Source organism: Coenobita brevimanus, chromosome 103 (assembly GCF_032717465.1).
Source record: "Coenobita brevimanus isolate Jiangsu-jjx chromosome 103, ASM3271746v2, whole genome shotgun sequence".
In the NCBI taxonomy this organism is placed as follows: Eukaryota; Metazoa; Arthropoda; class Malacostraca; order Decapoda; family Coenobitidae; genus Coenobita; species Coenobita brevimanus.
Genome location: NC_137056.1, coordinates 33015130 through 33032372, shown reverse-complemented (window position 1 = coordinate 33032372; position 17243 = coordinate 33015130). Strand labels below are relative to the sequence as shown.

General features: G+C 43.2%; 1 protein-coding gene across 1 annotated transcript in view; it reads right to left on the bottom strand.

Annotated features, from left to right (window-relative positions):
* Positions 1 to 17243, bottom strand: part of LOC145415667 (uncharacterized) — a 547996-nt gene that overhangs the window by 252842 nt on the left and 277911 nt on the right. The window contains exons 16-17 of the mRNA XM_080284883.1: positions 16991 to 17128; positions 147 to 169 (exon numbers count right to left, since the gene is read on the bottom strand). Of these exons, the coding sequence (XP_080141009.1) occupies positions 147 to 169; positions 16991 to 17128 (161 nt within the window). The remainder of the gene's footprint in view (positions 1 to 146; positions 170 to 16990; positions 17129 to 17243) is intronic.

Sequence of the window (17243 nt, the reverse complement as noted above, 5' to 3'; positions counted from 1 at the left end):
ACAACCTGTCCCTCTACGTCACTCCACATGTTCCTCTCAAGTAACTCATTTCCACTGCTCTCACTCATGACTTGTTCCCCTCTTGCAAGGTCCACGCCTCGCTTCCATACGTCAGGGTAGGGATCACAATACCATCATGCAGTGACTTCTTAACTTCCATACTCACCTCCCTATTTCTCATCACTGCTTTCAGTGTACCAACAACCTTTCTTCCCTGCTGTACCCTTTCACGTACTTCATCCCCCAAAGTTCCATCCTTACTCATCACACTACCCAAGTACTTGAATGCACTCACATTCTCCATATCTTCACCATTGAAAAAATTGATGATGGCAGATAATGTGTGACCCACATGAATTACTGCTGACTACACTCTCTAATGTGGAATGCCAACTGCTCACATCTAACAATTAAAGGTGTTCTAAAAATGACCATAAAATATTTGGAGTCTGTTACCACCTTCACTCACTTTTAATAACATGCTGGTCAGTTCTTGTTATATGCTGCCCCCTCTCCCACCCCCACCTTTTTTTCATCCTGTTTTGCAGCAAGCCCCTTCTTGATGAAGTACTTTCAAGTTTATTCGTCCTATATCTCCCAAGATTTAGCAAGGACGTGTGGCATCAGCAATCGTCAGCAAGGACACGCAGCAATGAATCACCTATCTCAACGACCTGTGGTGGACAGGCCAAGCTGAGCCTGGTGGTGCTTGTTACTCTTGAATCAGGCCAGACCTTTGCTGGTGCTACTGGGTGCAAAGCACAATGGGACCCCAATCTGTATTTCCATTCAATATTGAGGAGTCCAGGTCTGGGAGTAGTGCTCTAGGCTGCCCCTTTATCAGGTGAAAAATGATGGGAAGTCACAGTGCCAAAGCACAGTTGGACTGTGTCCCTGTTGTTGCTCCTGGTAGGATGCTCTACAGCTGTTGGCAATGCTATTGCTCCAGGCCAGCGGGTTATGGACCTCAGTTTTCTGGCTCAGCTGTGAGTGGTGTTGGTGATGCCTGATCTTAGGGACTGCCCACATTAGAATTTGAAATGACAATAACCATGAGAGAAAAAGAGCAGGCTCAAAGGACCTCATTCATCTCTTAGAGCTTATGTTTACATTAGCTTGTCTAAATGTAGGAAGCATGATGAGGAAACCAGAAGGGCAGCTGAGGCAAAAAACAGAAGGGTAGATGTTTGCTGAGTGCAAGAGACACTAGAGGGGATGGTCAGCAGGAATGATTAGTAGTAACAGCTGACAGAAGATCTACTGGAAAAGGAAGGAAGGATGGTTTTGAGGGAGTACATATCTTGTTGCCTAAGAGAAGGGTTAACAAGTAGAAGAATGGCCAACTACAGTGGAAAAAGAAAAACAGTTTAGACATTTGTGACTGATAGCATAAATGGTAGTTGTTCCCCAGGCAGTCTGCATGAACAGCCCTGAGTCCCTAAGGAAGGTCACAGCCGAGACTGGGCTTTCTCTAAGATCTCTCAAGGAGTGTATGTTGTGTTGTTGGAGCAGATGATTGTGTTCAATGCAGTCTTCCATAATGTGCTTAATAATATGGGGTGCTGTATTGCATCCTGGACAGGCATCAGCGAATGACTCATCCAGCCTCTTCTGATAACCTCATGAGGGCTGGATGATACCCACATCTTAGCCTGGCCAGGTGGACCCTATCCTCACGATGGAGGTGGGATTCAGAAGGGTGGATATCAGGAGGCCGTGCATGCAGCTGTGTGTTGTCTTTGAGTGGCTGAATGGAGCAGCGAGTGATCTGAGAATGGATATGGTTCTGGAAGCTGGTTGGAGGTGGGCAAGGGGGCAGAGACGACTGTATTTGTGTCTGATAACGTGAGCTGGGTGTTGTTTTGATATTCCGTGGTGAGTATGGATGCGCTGCCATGTAGTTCTTACCTACCTAATTGTTCTTACCTAATTGTATCTTTACAGGAATGAGTCAAGCTCGTACTGTCCCGTGTCTTAAACCATATTTATCGTACATATCCTTAAATTTGTGAATTGTTTTGGCACACACTATTTCATTCGGTAGTGCATTCCACTGATCAATTGCTCTGTTTGGGAAACTGAATTTCCTTACGTCTTTATCACCTCTCTTCTTATGCAGTTTTCTGCAGTGTCCTCTTCCTGATGCTTCTCCATATGTTAAGTAATCATTTATGTCTATTTTCTCCTTTCCTGATATGCACTTATATAGCATTATCATGTCACCTCTTTTCCTTCTCTCCTGTAGTGTTGGTAGATTCAGTTTATTTAGTCTTTCTTCGTAGCTTAGGTCCCTTAAGCTTGGTATCCATCTTGTAGCGGCCCTTTGAACTTTTTCAATCTTGTCTATATGCTTTTTGAGATGAGGACTACAGACTACTGATGCATATTCCAGGGTTGGTCTAATGAATGATGTTATTATCTTTCTTAGCATGTCTTCATTTATGTATGTGAATGCTATTCTCATATTTGCAAGCAGTGTATACATGTTCCGTACCTTCTCGCTGATGTGGTCAGCCGGAGATAGTCTGTTATTGATAATCACACCTAGGTCTTTCTCTCTTTCTGATGTGTATAGGGTTTTATTTCCTAACTTATAATCCCAATCAGGTCTTTTTCCACTTTTACCAAACTTGATTACATGACACTTGTCCACATTGAATTCCATTTGCCATGTACTACTCCATTCATGAAGTTTATTTAATTCTTCTTGTAGCTCCCTACAAGAGTCTGTGCTAGTAATTCTCCTTTGTATTTTTGCATCATCTGCAAACATATTCAGATAGCTCTCATTTCCAGTGTTACTGTTTATATCATTTATGTACACTAAAAACATGATTGGTGCCAGCACCGAACCCTGTGGTACTCCACTAGTCACTTCTTTCCATGATGAGTAGTTTCCTCTTAGTACTGTCCTCATTTCTCTTTTTATGAGAAAGTCTTGCATCCAACAAAACAGTTTGCCTCGAATTCCTCCTTGATGGTACAGTTTCCATAAAAGTCTTTGGTGTGGTACTGTGTCAAAAGCTTTCTTGAAATCTAAATAGATACTGTCCACCCATCCTTCCCTTTCCTGTATTGTGTTTGTTACTCTGTCATAGTAGCTCAACAGATTAGTAACACATGATTTTCCTTTTCTGAAACCAAACTGTCTTTCTGTTATCATACTGTGTTCTTCTAGATGATTTACCCAAGCTTTTCTTATAAGTTTTTCTAATACCTTGCTTACAACACTGGTCAGTGATACTGGTCGGTAGCTGAGAGGATTCTGTCTATTTCCTTTCTTGAATAATGGGACTATATTTGCTTTTTTCCAAATATCAGGTAGTTTCCCTTGACTCAAGGATTTCTTGAAAATTAAAAATAATGGTTTACTTAACTCCTTTGCACATTCTCGTAATACCCAACATGAAATTTCATCAGGACCACTTGCTTTTCCTCTGTCTAATCTACTTAACTCCTCCTGTATTACTTTTTCTGCTATTTGTATATCTGGTAATATGTGTGGACATGCGTGTTCCACATAGTCCCTCTCAAAATTTTTTTCTTCTGTAAAAACTAATTGGAAATTCTTATTTAGTGCTTCACAAATATCTTTCTCTTGTGTATAAGTGATTCCCTCGTCCGTAATGGATTGTATTATATCTTTTACTTTGGTTTTGCTTCTGATATAGCTGTAAAACAGCTTTGGCTGATCACTACTTTTATTTATTATATCCTCCTCAAACTGTTTTTGGGCTTCCCTCCTTATTCTTGTATAGTCGTTTCTTGCCTGTTTGTAATTATTATACGCCCTTTCACTATTGTGTCTTCTGTGTCTATTCCACAACAAATCTCTTCTTTCTTTTGATTTTTTACATTCTGTATTGAACCATTTCTGTATTTTCTTATCTGCTTCTTTGTGCTGTGGGATGTACTTCTGGACTCCTATTTCATAAAATTCACAAAAATTTTTATATACAGCATTTAAATCTTGTCCTCTAAGCTCATTTTCCCAATCAACTTCTAAGAAATACTTCTTTAGGTCTTGATAATTTCCCTTTTTATAGTTTAGGCTCTTTTTGTAACTGTCATTGCTGTTTACTATGTCATATGCTATCCTGAAGTTATAATTTAGTACTGCATGATCGCTTTTGCCAAGTGGAGGGTGATATATTAAACTGACAATGTCATTTTCTTGCCTAGTAAATATTAGATCTAGCACTGAAGGTACATCAAGTTCTCTTTTTCTGGTGGTTTCCCTCACATCTAACTTTCGCTCTGTTGAGCACCACCTCTCCTCCTCTAAACCTCACCTTCTTTTTCTAACAGAGACTCAGCTGTCTGAGGCAACTGACAGCAAACCCTTTTCTGTATCCTCCTACTTTCTCTATACTCATTTCAAAGCCAAAGGTGGCTGTTGTGTATACATGCGCAACGACTTATCTTGCTCTCGTGTTCCTGAACTTGATTCTTCTGAATTCTCCACACTCTGGCTTCGGCTTTCCTGTCATTCTCTGACTAAATATATCTGTGCTGTTTACTTATCCCCAAATTCTACTGACTATCAAAAATTCTTCAACTATCTTACTTCTACGATGGAACACATTCTGTCCATTTCTCCTTTCTCTGAAATCTCCATTCTTGGAGATTTCAATGTTCACCATCACCTTTGGCTCTCCTCTCCTTTCACGGATCCACCTGGTGAACAAGCCTACATCTTTTCTATCCTTAATGACCTAGAGCAGCTTGTACAGCACCCTACCTGTATCCCTGACCGCCTTGGAGAGAGCTCCAACATACTTGACCTCTTCCTCACAACTAATCCTTCTGCTTACTCTGTTAATCTTTTCTCTCCGTTGGTCTCCTCCGATCACAACCTTATTACCTTAACCTGTCCTATCACTCCGGTACGGCCTGTGGACCCTCCAGGGAAACGTCGTCTGTGGCATTTTGGAGCCGCGGACTGGGAGGCCCTCAGGCAGTACTTCTTCAATTTTCCCTGGAATGATTATTACTTCCATGGCCGTGAGCCATCTGAGTGTGCCTTGCGCATTACGGAGGTTATTCTCTCGGGCATGGAAGCATACATTCCTTTCTCATATCCTTTGACTAACGCAAGAAAGCCTTGGTTTAATCACGCTTGTTCTAATGCTGTCCGCAACAAGAAGAAGGCCTACAAAAGGTACCGGAGCCAACCCACCCCTGAATCACATAATCTTTACGTTTCTGCCCGGAATCGTGCTAAGTCTGTTCTTTGCTCTACTAAAAATAATTTCATCCATACTAAATGCTCTCAACTCTCCAAGTCGAATTCTTCCCGCTCCTTCTGGCACCTTGCCAAAAATCTTTCTAACAACTTTACCTCATCATCCTTCCCTCCTCTTTTCTACTCTGATGGTTCTGTAGCTATTTCTTCTACTGATAAAGCAGATCTCTTCGCACAGACTTTCTCCTCCAATTCCACCTTAGACAATTCCGGTGCTGTTCCTCCATCACTTCCCCCCTCTGACTTCCTCATGGCTGACATTAAAATTTCTTCAGTTGATGTATTTTCTGCCATCACTGGCTTCAGTACTAACAAGGCATATGGACCTGATGGGGTCCCTCCTGTTGTTCTCAAGAACTGTGCTTCTGTGCTTACACCCTGCCTAGGCGAACTATTTCGCCTTTGTCTGTCAACTTGTACCTTTCCTTCTTGCTGGAAGTTTGCTCTCATTCAGCCAGTCCCAAAGAAGGGTGACCACTCCCAACCCTCCAACTATCGTCCAATTGCTTTAACGTCCTGAATTTCAAAAGTTTTCGAGTCAATTCTTAATAGAAAAATTTTAAGACATCTTTCCTATCACAACCTTCTTTCCGATCGTCAGTATGGGTTCCGTCAGGGACGCTCCACTGGCGATCTTCTCACCTACCTTTCAGACTCCTGGTCATCCTCCTTTCGGGACTTTGGCGAAAGCTTTGCCATTGCACTTGACATCTCAAAGGCTTTCGATCGAGTCTGGCATAAATCTTTAATTTCCAAACTGCCCTCCTACGGTTTCTATCCTTCTATCTGTGCCTTCATTGCTAGCTTCCTTTCTGGTCGTTCTATAGCCGCTGTTGTAGACGGCCATCGTTCTTCTCCTAGATCTATCAACAGTGGTGTTGCTCAGGGCTCTGTCCTATCACCAACTCTCTCTTCCTTTATTCATCAATGATCTTCTAAGCTGTACATCTAACCCTATCCACTCATACGCTGATGACTCCACCCTTCACCTTTCCATTCGGTTCCCGCAACGCCCATCTCAACAGTTACTTCAAGAAACAAGGGATGAGGCTATGGCACACCTAATGTCTGACTTGGCTCATATCTCTGACTGGGGTAAAAATAAAATGGTTGTCTTTAATGCATCTAAGACTCAGTTCTTACACCTATCAACCCGACAAAATCTTCCACAGGTATACCCACTAATGTTCAATAATATTCAGCTTAATCCTGCATCATCCTTGAACATGCTTGGGGTTTCATTTACTCGGGACTTATCTTGGAAAGATCATATTACATCTCTTGTAAAATCTGCTTCCAAGAGATTGGGTGTGCTAAGCCGACTCCGCTCTTTCTTTACCCCTGCACAATTGTTGACTCTATACAGGGGTTTTATCCGCCCCTGTGTGGAGTACAACTCTCATGTGTGGGGAGGCTCCCCACATACAGCTCTTCTCAATAGGGTGGAGTCAAAGGCATTTCGTCTCATTAACTCTCCTCCTCTTACTGACTCCCTTCAACCTCTGTCTCTTCACCGCACTGTTGCATCTTTATCTCTTTTCTATCGCTACTTTAATGGTCACTGCTCCTCTGAACTGTCTGCTTGCATTTCTCCACCTCTACGACGGGCGCGTAGCACCCGTCTGGCAGCAAACTCTCATCCCTTTTCTGTCCAGCTCTCTAATGCAAGAGTTAACCGTTACTCCCAGTCTTTCATTTATGCAACAGGTCACCTCTGGAACTGTCTCCCTTTGTCTGTATTTCCTGCTGCCTATGATCTCCAGTCTTTCAAACGTAGTGTGTCCAGGCATCTCAAAATGATCGGATCTTGAATTTGGCTCTCTATTGTATTTTGTTTTTCTCTTGGAGGGAACTGTAACTGCGGGCTCATGGCCTTTGGTTCCTTCTTCCCCCAAAAAAAAAAAAAAAAAAAAAAAAAAAAAAAAAACATGTTGCGTTAAGAAAACCTCTTGTATGAGATCCAGGAGCTTTTGGTCCCAACAGCTTTCTTGGCTATTTATATCAAGAGTATTCCAATTTATATTTGTATTGAAGTCCCCAGTTAGTATAATTCTTTCCGATTTCTCTTCCATTTTATATAGCAATGATCTTATACTCTGACTTGTACTCTCTGCCAGGTCCTCATATTCGTCTCTTTCCTATGTGTTTGATCTGGGTGGCATGTACAAATTGGCTACAATTACTTTACCTTCAGATGTGTCGATCTCTACTGCAATCAGTTCTACTTGTGATGGTATATCTAGGTTTATTTCTTTGACTTTTAGATTTTTCTTAGTTAATATTATAATTCCTCCTTTTTTTTAAATTTCTGTCTCTTCTCCATATATTGTATTCCTCTAAGTTTAGTATGTCATTGGATATCCTTGGTGTTAATTTTGTCTCAGTTAGGCATATTATTTGTGGTTCATTTTCTCTGACATAATCATTCATCTCTAGTAATTTAGATACCATTCCATCCACATTTGAGTACATCAACTTTATCATCTTGTTTATATACTTATCATGACATGGTTCTACTACCTTCCTCCTTTTTCTTCCATCCTGTTTGTGTACCACTTTCATACCTGCAATCCTATTACTTTGTAAAAAAATTTCTTCTTCTCCTCTTCTGATCTTCCCTCATTTTTTGTTTTTGCTTCCTCCCTTTTCTCTTTCAGTAATTCCAGTTCCTCTTGTGTTAGGCATCTTTTTATCCATATATTTTTGAACTCCTCTTTTTCCATAAGATTCTTTGCATTTTTTAGTATCTCTTCCACAGTGTTTACACTCTGGAAAGTCACCTTTAGAGGTCTTGTCTTGCTTTTCTCGTATTTCCCTAACCTTTTGTGTTCCTCAATGTCTTTACTACAGATTTCCTCTGATACTTCTTTCAGTAAGCTCATTACATTTGCCATCTCCTTTTTGTCTCTAGTGATCTTGTTTTTAACTTCTTCCTCTTCTATACCAGTGATTACTATTGATTTATTGATTTCTACTGAATCTCTGACTAACTTTGGATTGTTTTGGATTATTCTTTTCACTTCCTTTTTAATGCTTTTTTCCTCCACCCTTGTTTCTAAGTCTTTCTTTACTTTCACCATTTCAGCATACGCGGTTTCTACATCATTTTTGTAGCTTTGCACAGCTTCATTCACCTGTGTTATCTTCTCCTCAATATCACTGCTCAGGTCCATAAGACTGCTTGCTTGTCTAATTGTCTCTGTGTCATTTTTTAACTCTTCCATAACACTCTCGTGATTGACTACTGTACTTGCCATTTCACTCACTTTCTTCCTAAGCGTACTCAATTCCACTGTTAGTTCACTGATGGTTGTGTCTTTCTTATTGGCCTCCCTTCCTAGTTTTTCTATCTCTTCCTTTTGCAAGTGCATTTGCTTCTATATTTCATCAATTTCATTTTTGAAAGCCATTTCTAGTTTGTGTACACGTTCGACCAGTCTATTGTGAGTCTCCACTTCAACCAGTTCTTGGTAGAAATCATCATTTTGCTTTTTACTTTTATCCCTTTTCTTTTCCAAATTTGTTTTACTGAAGTATGTAACCATTTTGTAATACTAAATGAACAGAGTATGTACTTACAGAGTATGTACACTTTCCCCGTGTTGCTGTAGTATAAACAAACCCAGCTGACTCAACGCATCATGGTTCTATGTTCTGTTTGAACCAGTCTTATTTAAACTTATTATTTCTTTTCCTTTTAATAATGAAAAATCATTAGTCTAACCTGGTACAGAGCTTGACTCATTCAGAGATACTAATTTAGGTAATGCCTCTGGCCGTGTTGGTCTGGTATGGAGCACCGGTGACGGACGTCTACCTCTGACGATTCCCTCTGTGTGTGTAGTGGATGGTGTGAGTTTGTGGAGGCTGCGGCAAGAATTTCTGTGCCTCTCATGTCTAGATGATCTTTGACTTCGAGTCCTTTGATTTCTTGATGTAGGTGGTCTGTAGGTATAGTAGCTGTGTAACCTGTGATTATTTTTAGGGCCTTGTTCTGTATGGTCTGTAGGGTGTTGTAGTGTGTTTTAATGAAGTTAGAAGCCCAAGCAGGGCTTGCGTAATTCATCACTGAATGTATATATTGTTTGTATACTGTGGTTGTGGTTTCTTTATTGTGTCCAAATGTTGTATGGGCAAGTGACCTTAACCCCTTAAACGCGGATCGTCTCATTTGCGACGCTCGGCCAAAAGGACATAACGGCGGATCGTCGCGTTTGCGATTCTAGTAAATTTTGAATAAACGCGGGCAAGCAGGCTCTAGCTGGTATTGTCTATCAGTACCGCAACCCTTGAGCTACTTTTAGCACACTTGACCTTTGTACTACTGACCTCGGTTGTTGCCAAGTTTCATTTTTTTTACCCACCCACGCACCGCTGGCCGGCCCTCCCTCGTCATGCGATATGGCAGCGCGCGGACGGCTCATACGTGTCAATCTGCGCCTTCCTCTCGCAAGCACTTTATGCTATTTGGAAACACTTGTTTCCCCAATTGTCACATTAGCATTATTTCGCGCGGTTTGCCCGTTTAGCATCAGTCCACGCGAATCTTTCAAGGTGACACCATGTCCAATTCAAGCTCTTCCGAGTCTGTGCCTTCCAGCCCTCCGAAAATGGGTTTTGTGACCTCCACCCCGTACAAAACCTTACAAGGAACTGCTAAGGGACGGAGTGACTCAGCAATAGCTAGTGAATTATTGAAAGCGTCCATGGATTATGGAAGTGACGTCGGTGTTTTGTCTAGCCTGGCAGAGTCAGACACGCAATCGAGTGCTGAGTCTGAGGTGCCAGAAGTGACTATTTCTGTGCCAAGCACCTCAACAGGCAAGGCTCCTGTGAAAAGGGGCCTAGAATATGGAAAGGGGGCCAAGAGGAAAAGAAGTGGTGACCCCGCTTCACAGCCATTGTCCCCTACACCACGTCACGCCACCGCCAGCCCGCCACGCACTCGCAGCCCCATTCTCTCGTCCTCCTCTTCAGCTGCCCTTGCTCCGGAGTCTTCGGAGTCGCCTTCACCACTTCGGAAGGGAAGTAGACAGTCGAGTTTACGTAGTAGAGGTTTCCGTAGGCCCAGTGTTCGTGCTAGTAGGGCTAGAACTTTGTCCCCTAGTGTAAGGCTAGCTCCTAAGGTTACTCGCACTAGGCAACTCGCCAGTCACGCCACTGCGAGTGACCTTGAACCCTGTGCTTATCTCCCCACCACCACCACCACTACACCAACACGACCTAGGACAGCCTCTGCCTCACGCACTGCCTCACCCACTCCCACACGACCTGCCTCACCCACCGCCGCCCCCAGCACCTCCCAGCCTAAGCAGGGCACTCTGGATGCCTCGTGTGGTCAGAGGGCTCAGATTTTGTGCCGGAAGATCTGCTCTTTGATGACAGTGGGTGTGGAATTCAGGCTGACTTCCCTGTCCCAGAGGATGGTGAATGCTTGGACTACCTGTTGGCCTTCCTGGATAACGAGGCAATGGAGCAGATTTGTACCGAGACGAACAGGTACGAGGGGCAATCTGCTGCAGTTCGTGAAGGAGAAGGTGAAGCTGCAACGCCATCCACGTCGCGGATGGCAGCATGGGTGCCTCTAACGATCAGGGAACTCTTTGTATTTATTGGTTTGATGTTATTGATGCCCCACAATTGGAAGCATAAGCTCGAGGAGTACTGGAGTTCAGACGATCTTTGCCCCACACCAATCTTCAATAAATACATGAGCCGCGATCGTTTTAGGCAGCTCATGACTTACCTTCACTTCGCAAACAATGATGAGCCTTCCCGAACTGACCCATTATGGAAAGTGAGGGGAATCCTGAACTTGATCAAGGATAAGTTTACGTGGTTCCTGCGCCCTTTCAAGAAAGTGGTGATTGACGAGTCCTTGGTTTTGTTCAGGCGCCGTCTTCGGTTTGTGCAGTATATTCCAAGCAAACGGCACCGCTTTGGAATCAAATTTTTCGTGCTGTGCGACTGCAAGACGGAGTTCATCTTAGACTTCGTTATTTACACCGCCAGCAATGTCGATTTGGACAAAACTGACCCCCTTGGATTCTCTGGTTCTGTGGTGAAAGTGCTGTTGGAAAAGTACTTTGGCGAGAATCATGTCCTGTATACGGACAATTACTATACAGCTCCTAAACTCGCCAAGTACCTTTCTGAACACGGCGTCGGATCCTGTGGCACTGTCCGTAGCAACAGGGCACACTACCCTGCCTTCCCCGAGGCTGAAAAATCAAAGCGGGGAGATGTGCACCTGAAGAAAACTGACAAGATGCTGGCGATCAGGTAGCACGATAAGAGAGTCGTGAATGTGCTCACCACAGTACACAAGGGGGAAATGCTGGCCACAGGGAAGGTCGACAGAAGGACTGGCGAGCCTGTGATGAAGCCTGATGCTGTCATTGACTACAACGTCAATATGCGGCTGGTGGACAAGTCTGACATGATGATCAGAGATAGACTGCCTGAGGAGGAATCGTCGCTGGTACAGGAAGGTGTTCTTGCACTTGATTGATATGTGCATGCTGAACGCCTTCATCCTGTATAAGATCAAGAACAGGAAGCCAGCAAACTACTCTCTCCGACGATTTTCAAAGACTTGTGTCTACCAGCTGCTTCAGCGTTTTGGGCAGGTACTGCCATCAGGTCCCAGGCGCCACCCACACACACCTCCAGACCGCCTACAGTGTCAGGCCTACCTTCAGCGACACCGCCTGGAGCCACTGCCTGCCACTGCCAAGAGGGGAAAAGCACTCAGGAGGTGTCATGTGTGCAGCCACACTACCAGGCAGGACAGAACATTTAGGCGCACCTCCTTGCAGTGCAAAGAGTGCAAAATTCCCCTCTGTGCTTACCCGTGTTTCTTTGACTACCACAGCCTGACTAGATATTGAAAATAAGGGTAAGATTCTTGAAAATAATACTGAGAGTGACAGTGATACTAGTGTTTAGTTTTCTTTTATGTACTGACAGTGACAGTCTGATGAGTGTAAATTAGTGTATGTACTTGTAAAAGCACTGACAGTGACAGTGTTTTTTTGTGTAAATAATTGTACATAGTAATAATATAAGTATTGCGAGTGACAGTCACTCCAGTGTAAGAAGTTGAAAGCATATGTTCCTATTCTATGTTCTGACAGTGACAGTTTGTTGTGTAGAAAATATTATTTTTATAACAATGGACAGTGACACTGATGAATAAGGCAAAAAACTGACAGCTAGAGTGAAAGTGAGCGATAGAAATGAAGTGCGAGTGGCCGACCGGAGCGAGAATACAGTGCCTGCCGTAAGGCTGAATAAACTCGCGCCGCGGTGGTCTTCCTCATTCCCGCTTCACAATACTGGCAGTGACAGTGATTTTTAGGGCCGTAATAGTGCCAAGCGAGCCTTTGCAAAGTACTATGAAGGAAAATAATGTAGTATATGTGTTTTTAGCCGTGAAAAGGGAACTGTGTGTTCAGTGACAGGATGATCGCCGCCGCGCTGCATGTCGGCCGTGCGCTCCGTTCATTATAGCCTTATTTTCAGTGCTTATTGTACAAATACAGATTCCAAACAACCTGTACGTTGTTGTATAAAGTGTACTGACAGATTGAGGCTGTGGTAGAAAGAAAACCGGGTTTCTGGAGGTGTGAAAGTGAAGATTTTGTTACCCAACTTTGCAAGTCTTCACAAGTCCTTTGGTAGTCCACGAAGGCTCAACATCTGGCTCAGGAGAAAGCTGAATGTAAGTACTATATGCCATAAAAATTTTAATGTTCTAGGGTTAATCTCTGATTTTTGGCAAATATTTTCCCACAGGTACTCAGACCCCGCTACAACCCCACCACAGCGGGGGGATCGGCCGTACACAGCCGTGTTTAAGAGGTTAAGGCATTGAGTCTTAATGTTAATTTATCTTTAATGTTTGTGATGTGTTGTTTTAATGACACTGATGTATGGGTGCGTTCACAGAGAAAGCGGGTTTACTCGTGCGGGTTACCAGCGCCAACCTGCGCCAAGAATTAAACCATACAAACAAGTGGGGGTGTTCATAGAAGAAGCGGGGTCGAGTGTGTCGGAGCAGGCAGCCTGCTTCAACCCGCTTTCTGGAATCCTCAGACCATTCTTGCCTGCTCAACCCGCGCGGGTAGAGGTGGGTAGAGGTGTACAGACTGGCGACGGTGCGAAATTGTGGAGATCATGACAGGCCAGTTATGTGCAGAAATCTTTTTTTTTTCCCCCACCATTTTTGGCCAATAATATGCAGAAATCAGACCTTTTTTTTTCCGCCATTTTTATCAGAATTGGTCATTGTGGAGTCAGGATTGGTATGGAAACAAAGATAATGAAATTTAAACATTTTCTGATGGAGAGGCTATTAGTTATTCCCACAATTTTTTGCGGGAATAACTAATACAGCAAGCTCGCCCCCAACGATGGGTTTCGTTCCTAACGTGGCGCGTTCGGCGCGAAACCGTGTAAATTTTAACTACTCCTTATTTTGCTCCCTAGATCTCCTAAACGTGGTCTTTTGCTGTTATCTGCCATTGGTAATCAATATGAAGCACTTTAAGTGGTTAGAAGGTTTATTTAATAACTTAAAAATACAGTACTGCACAGCAAAACTTCAACATACAAATACCTAAACACAAGGCAACATTCCGATGCCGAAACCAGTCGGCATGTGCCATTGATTATCAATGGCACATAACAGCAAAATACCACTTTTAGGGAGTCTAGGAAGCAAAATGGTTTCTGGACTATTCGCTGTCAAACCAGTTCGCCGTCACAACAATAACAAGACAACATAGACTTTGATGGATCCCCCTGAAATATAGTTATTAAAGTATTGATTAATTAATAACAAGTATATTTTAAAAAGTATTGATTAATTAATATATTTATAGAATGACGGGGAATCATACAGGGTGCGAATTGTCCTGATGGGGAATCGTTCATGTTTTGACGGGCAATTGACATGATGGCAAATTGTCTTGGAACCCACTGATCGTGTGTAATCTATAACTGGTTACAAGGCATTATTTAATGCTTTAACTTTCTCTAAGTGCTTTAACTTACAAGTGCATACCAGAATAGTAAATATTTAACTTACAAATACAGTACTGTGGAAAGGCAGTACAGCAAATATTTAACAAACAAATAAAAAAAGTAATATTCTGATGCCTATCAGAAAACTGGTTATAAGACTTTATTTCTTGCTTGAACGTTATTTAATAATACTTTAACTTGCACATAAACTTACCAGAACAGTACTGTAAATATTTAAGTTACAAATACAGCACTGAGGAAAAACAGTACAGCGAATCACATCACGTGATCAAAACAAACCGTGCATGCTGAGCTGATGTTCGAGGATTTGGCCTATCAAAGGCCTCTCTTGCGTAAATATATAGTTTTCATAATGGTTCTTTAATCTTACATTATCTTATACATATCCCAGCACTAACCGTGTATAACTGCGAGCGCGTTCGGCGAGAACGTGTTTTGGGCGAGTTTACTGTATAACTCCTTTTCAATAACTCCTTTTTAAGATCACAAAAAAGATGGTGATATTCTCCATGTTGTTCTTTCTTTCAGTTTATTTCATGTGTTGCTATTTTTTCCCTTTTGACTGTTGGGTGAACACTGTCAAGCAACATTAACTCATCAGACGACGAGCTTGACATCTTCACTGCATAAACGTCCCTTTAACGTCGCGCGGGTTGGAGCTGGTTACCTGCTTCCTTTGTGAACACCTACCCGCGCAGGTAACCAGTGCGGGTCGGCGCTGGAAACCAGCGCGCAGGCAACCTGCTTTCTCTGTGTACGCGGCCTATTGCATGTTACACCAAGGATTTTGTGTGTGTGTGTGTGTGTGTGTGTGTGTGTGTGTGTGTGTGTGTGTGTGTGTGTGTGTGTGTGTGTGTGTGTGTGTGTGGTGTGCGTGCGTGTGTGCGTGTGGTAGGGGAGTGTTGTTTATGGTGAGGTGTGGAATGTGACTGTGCTCTGCTGTCCAGTTTATGAGAAGGGTCACTGTAGAATTGACTGGGGCTATTTTGAGCCTCTTGGTGGTGAACCATTCGTGTAGCGTGTTGAGGTAAGGCTGGAGGATGTGTGCGGCTGTGTTTGCGTTTTGGTGTGTACATGTTAGGGTTATGTCGCCCACATAGGAAGTTATGTGTATCTGTGGTGTGCGGGGTGTGGCTATAACGTGTATGTATAGGTTAAAGAGAGTAGGGGACAAAACAGATCCCAGGGGGATGCCGTTTGTGAAGTTTCTGATGGTCGATGACAGGCCGGTAAATGTTACAAACGCACATCTGCTTGCTAAATAGATTGCCAGACATCTTTTTGTGTTATTGTGCATGTCCGTGTTGAATATTTTGTTTGTGAGGTTGTGGCAGGGAATGGCATCAAAAGCTTTGCTAATGTCTAGTGTGACTAGGAGTGTTCTGTGTGGTGGCCTAGATGAATTGATGCCATCAAAAACTCTCCGTGCAAGGTCTGTAAGAAGAGTGTTTGTGGAGTGTAGTGGCCTGAAACCATGTTGTGATGGGGCTAGGTGGATATGAGGTGTAACTAGTTGTGTTACCAATCATTCAGTGATTTTGGCTGAGGTGCAGAAGAGTGTGGTGGGGCGGTGTGGGGAAGGTGATGTGGGGTCTTTGTTGGGTTTGGGGATAGTGATGATAGTGCCATGCTTCCAGATGTTGGGTAGAGTTTGATATGTTGGTGAGTGCTTGTATGCCTTGTGGTCCAAGGTGTTTAAGTTGAGCTTAGCGCTTTTGAAGATTTCTGCTTGCCAACACTGCATGCACCATTGGCCATCATGACTCGTGGGTGTCTGGCTTTGTGAGCAGGACCTTTAGAAAGTTTGGAAACTTTGTGGTGCCATTTTATGGTGTACATACATAAATATACTTAGGTTAATGTAAGTTAATGTGTATTGTATCATTAAATACATTAAATATAGGTTGCTTGTTAGATATTTAGTGCTTAGGGCTGACTAATAATACTTGCTAGACACTATGATTGCACTGGGGTGACTGACCATTATTGCTTGAAACTTTTTGCCAAGTTTTCCTGGTCATCCGGCAGTTTCTGCTCTTTCGGCACCTGCTTGGTCCCGAAGATGCCGAATGAGAGGACTTTTACTGTGTGTGTGTGTGTGTGTGTGTGTGTGTGTGTGTGTGTGTGTGTGTGTGTGTGTGTGTGTGTGTGTGAACAAAATAAACAGCAAACCCAACACATGAGGCCTGAGGTGGATGTTGTTTACGATGCTGTTTTAGCTTCAACATTATAAGGCATTAATTTCTTGCTGCAGAATGTTAATAGTTATATACTTCTTAAATATTCTGGTGTTTTATGTTTGTGCAATAGTAGTGTGTCCAAGAATTTTAAGTATGAGGTTAAATTGAGATGCAACTGCCAGTTAAGAATGACAGGTGGGGGTGGGGGGTGGGGAGTTTGGAAGGGATATGGGCAAGGGTTGGGAACTGGAGTAGAAGTGGGTGGAGCTCATTTCGTTTCCCCTTCCCTCTTCTCTGCGTATATGGGGGTAGGAAGGGGGCACCCCCGAGCAGAAATTAGTGTTCATGTGTGTACATACAGTATGGAAATACAGCGCATAATATAATCAGAATCACTCACCTAGTGGCGGCGCTGCCACAAAAGCCACAAACCTGGCCATCACGCAAAATTAGGGTACAGAAGTCCGAGCATTAGGGCATGGAGAACTGAGGGCCACAAAAGACGTCACAGCATTACAGCAACAAGTGAAGCACAGGGGTGGGGGGTGATGGTTGGCTTGGTGCGTCGGGTGGGCTGCTCCCACAATGCATTGTGACTGACTGGCGTGTGCTGCAGTGCTGTGGGGTCTGCCTGTGGACCAACTGGGTCCCGTGTCTGAACCAGATGATACCCATTACTGCTGAAAAATGCATGGTGCTGCCAACTGCTTCCCATTCTGGTGCTGGATATTGTTTACTACAGTCAAGCAAAAAGCACCAGATATTGTGTT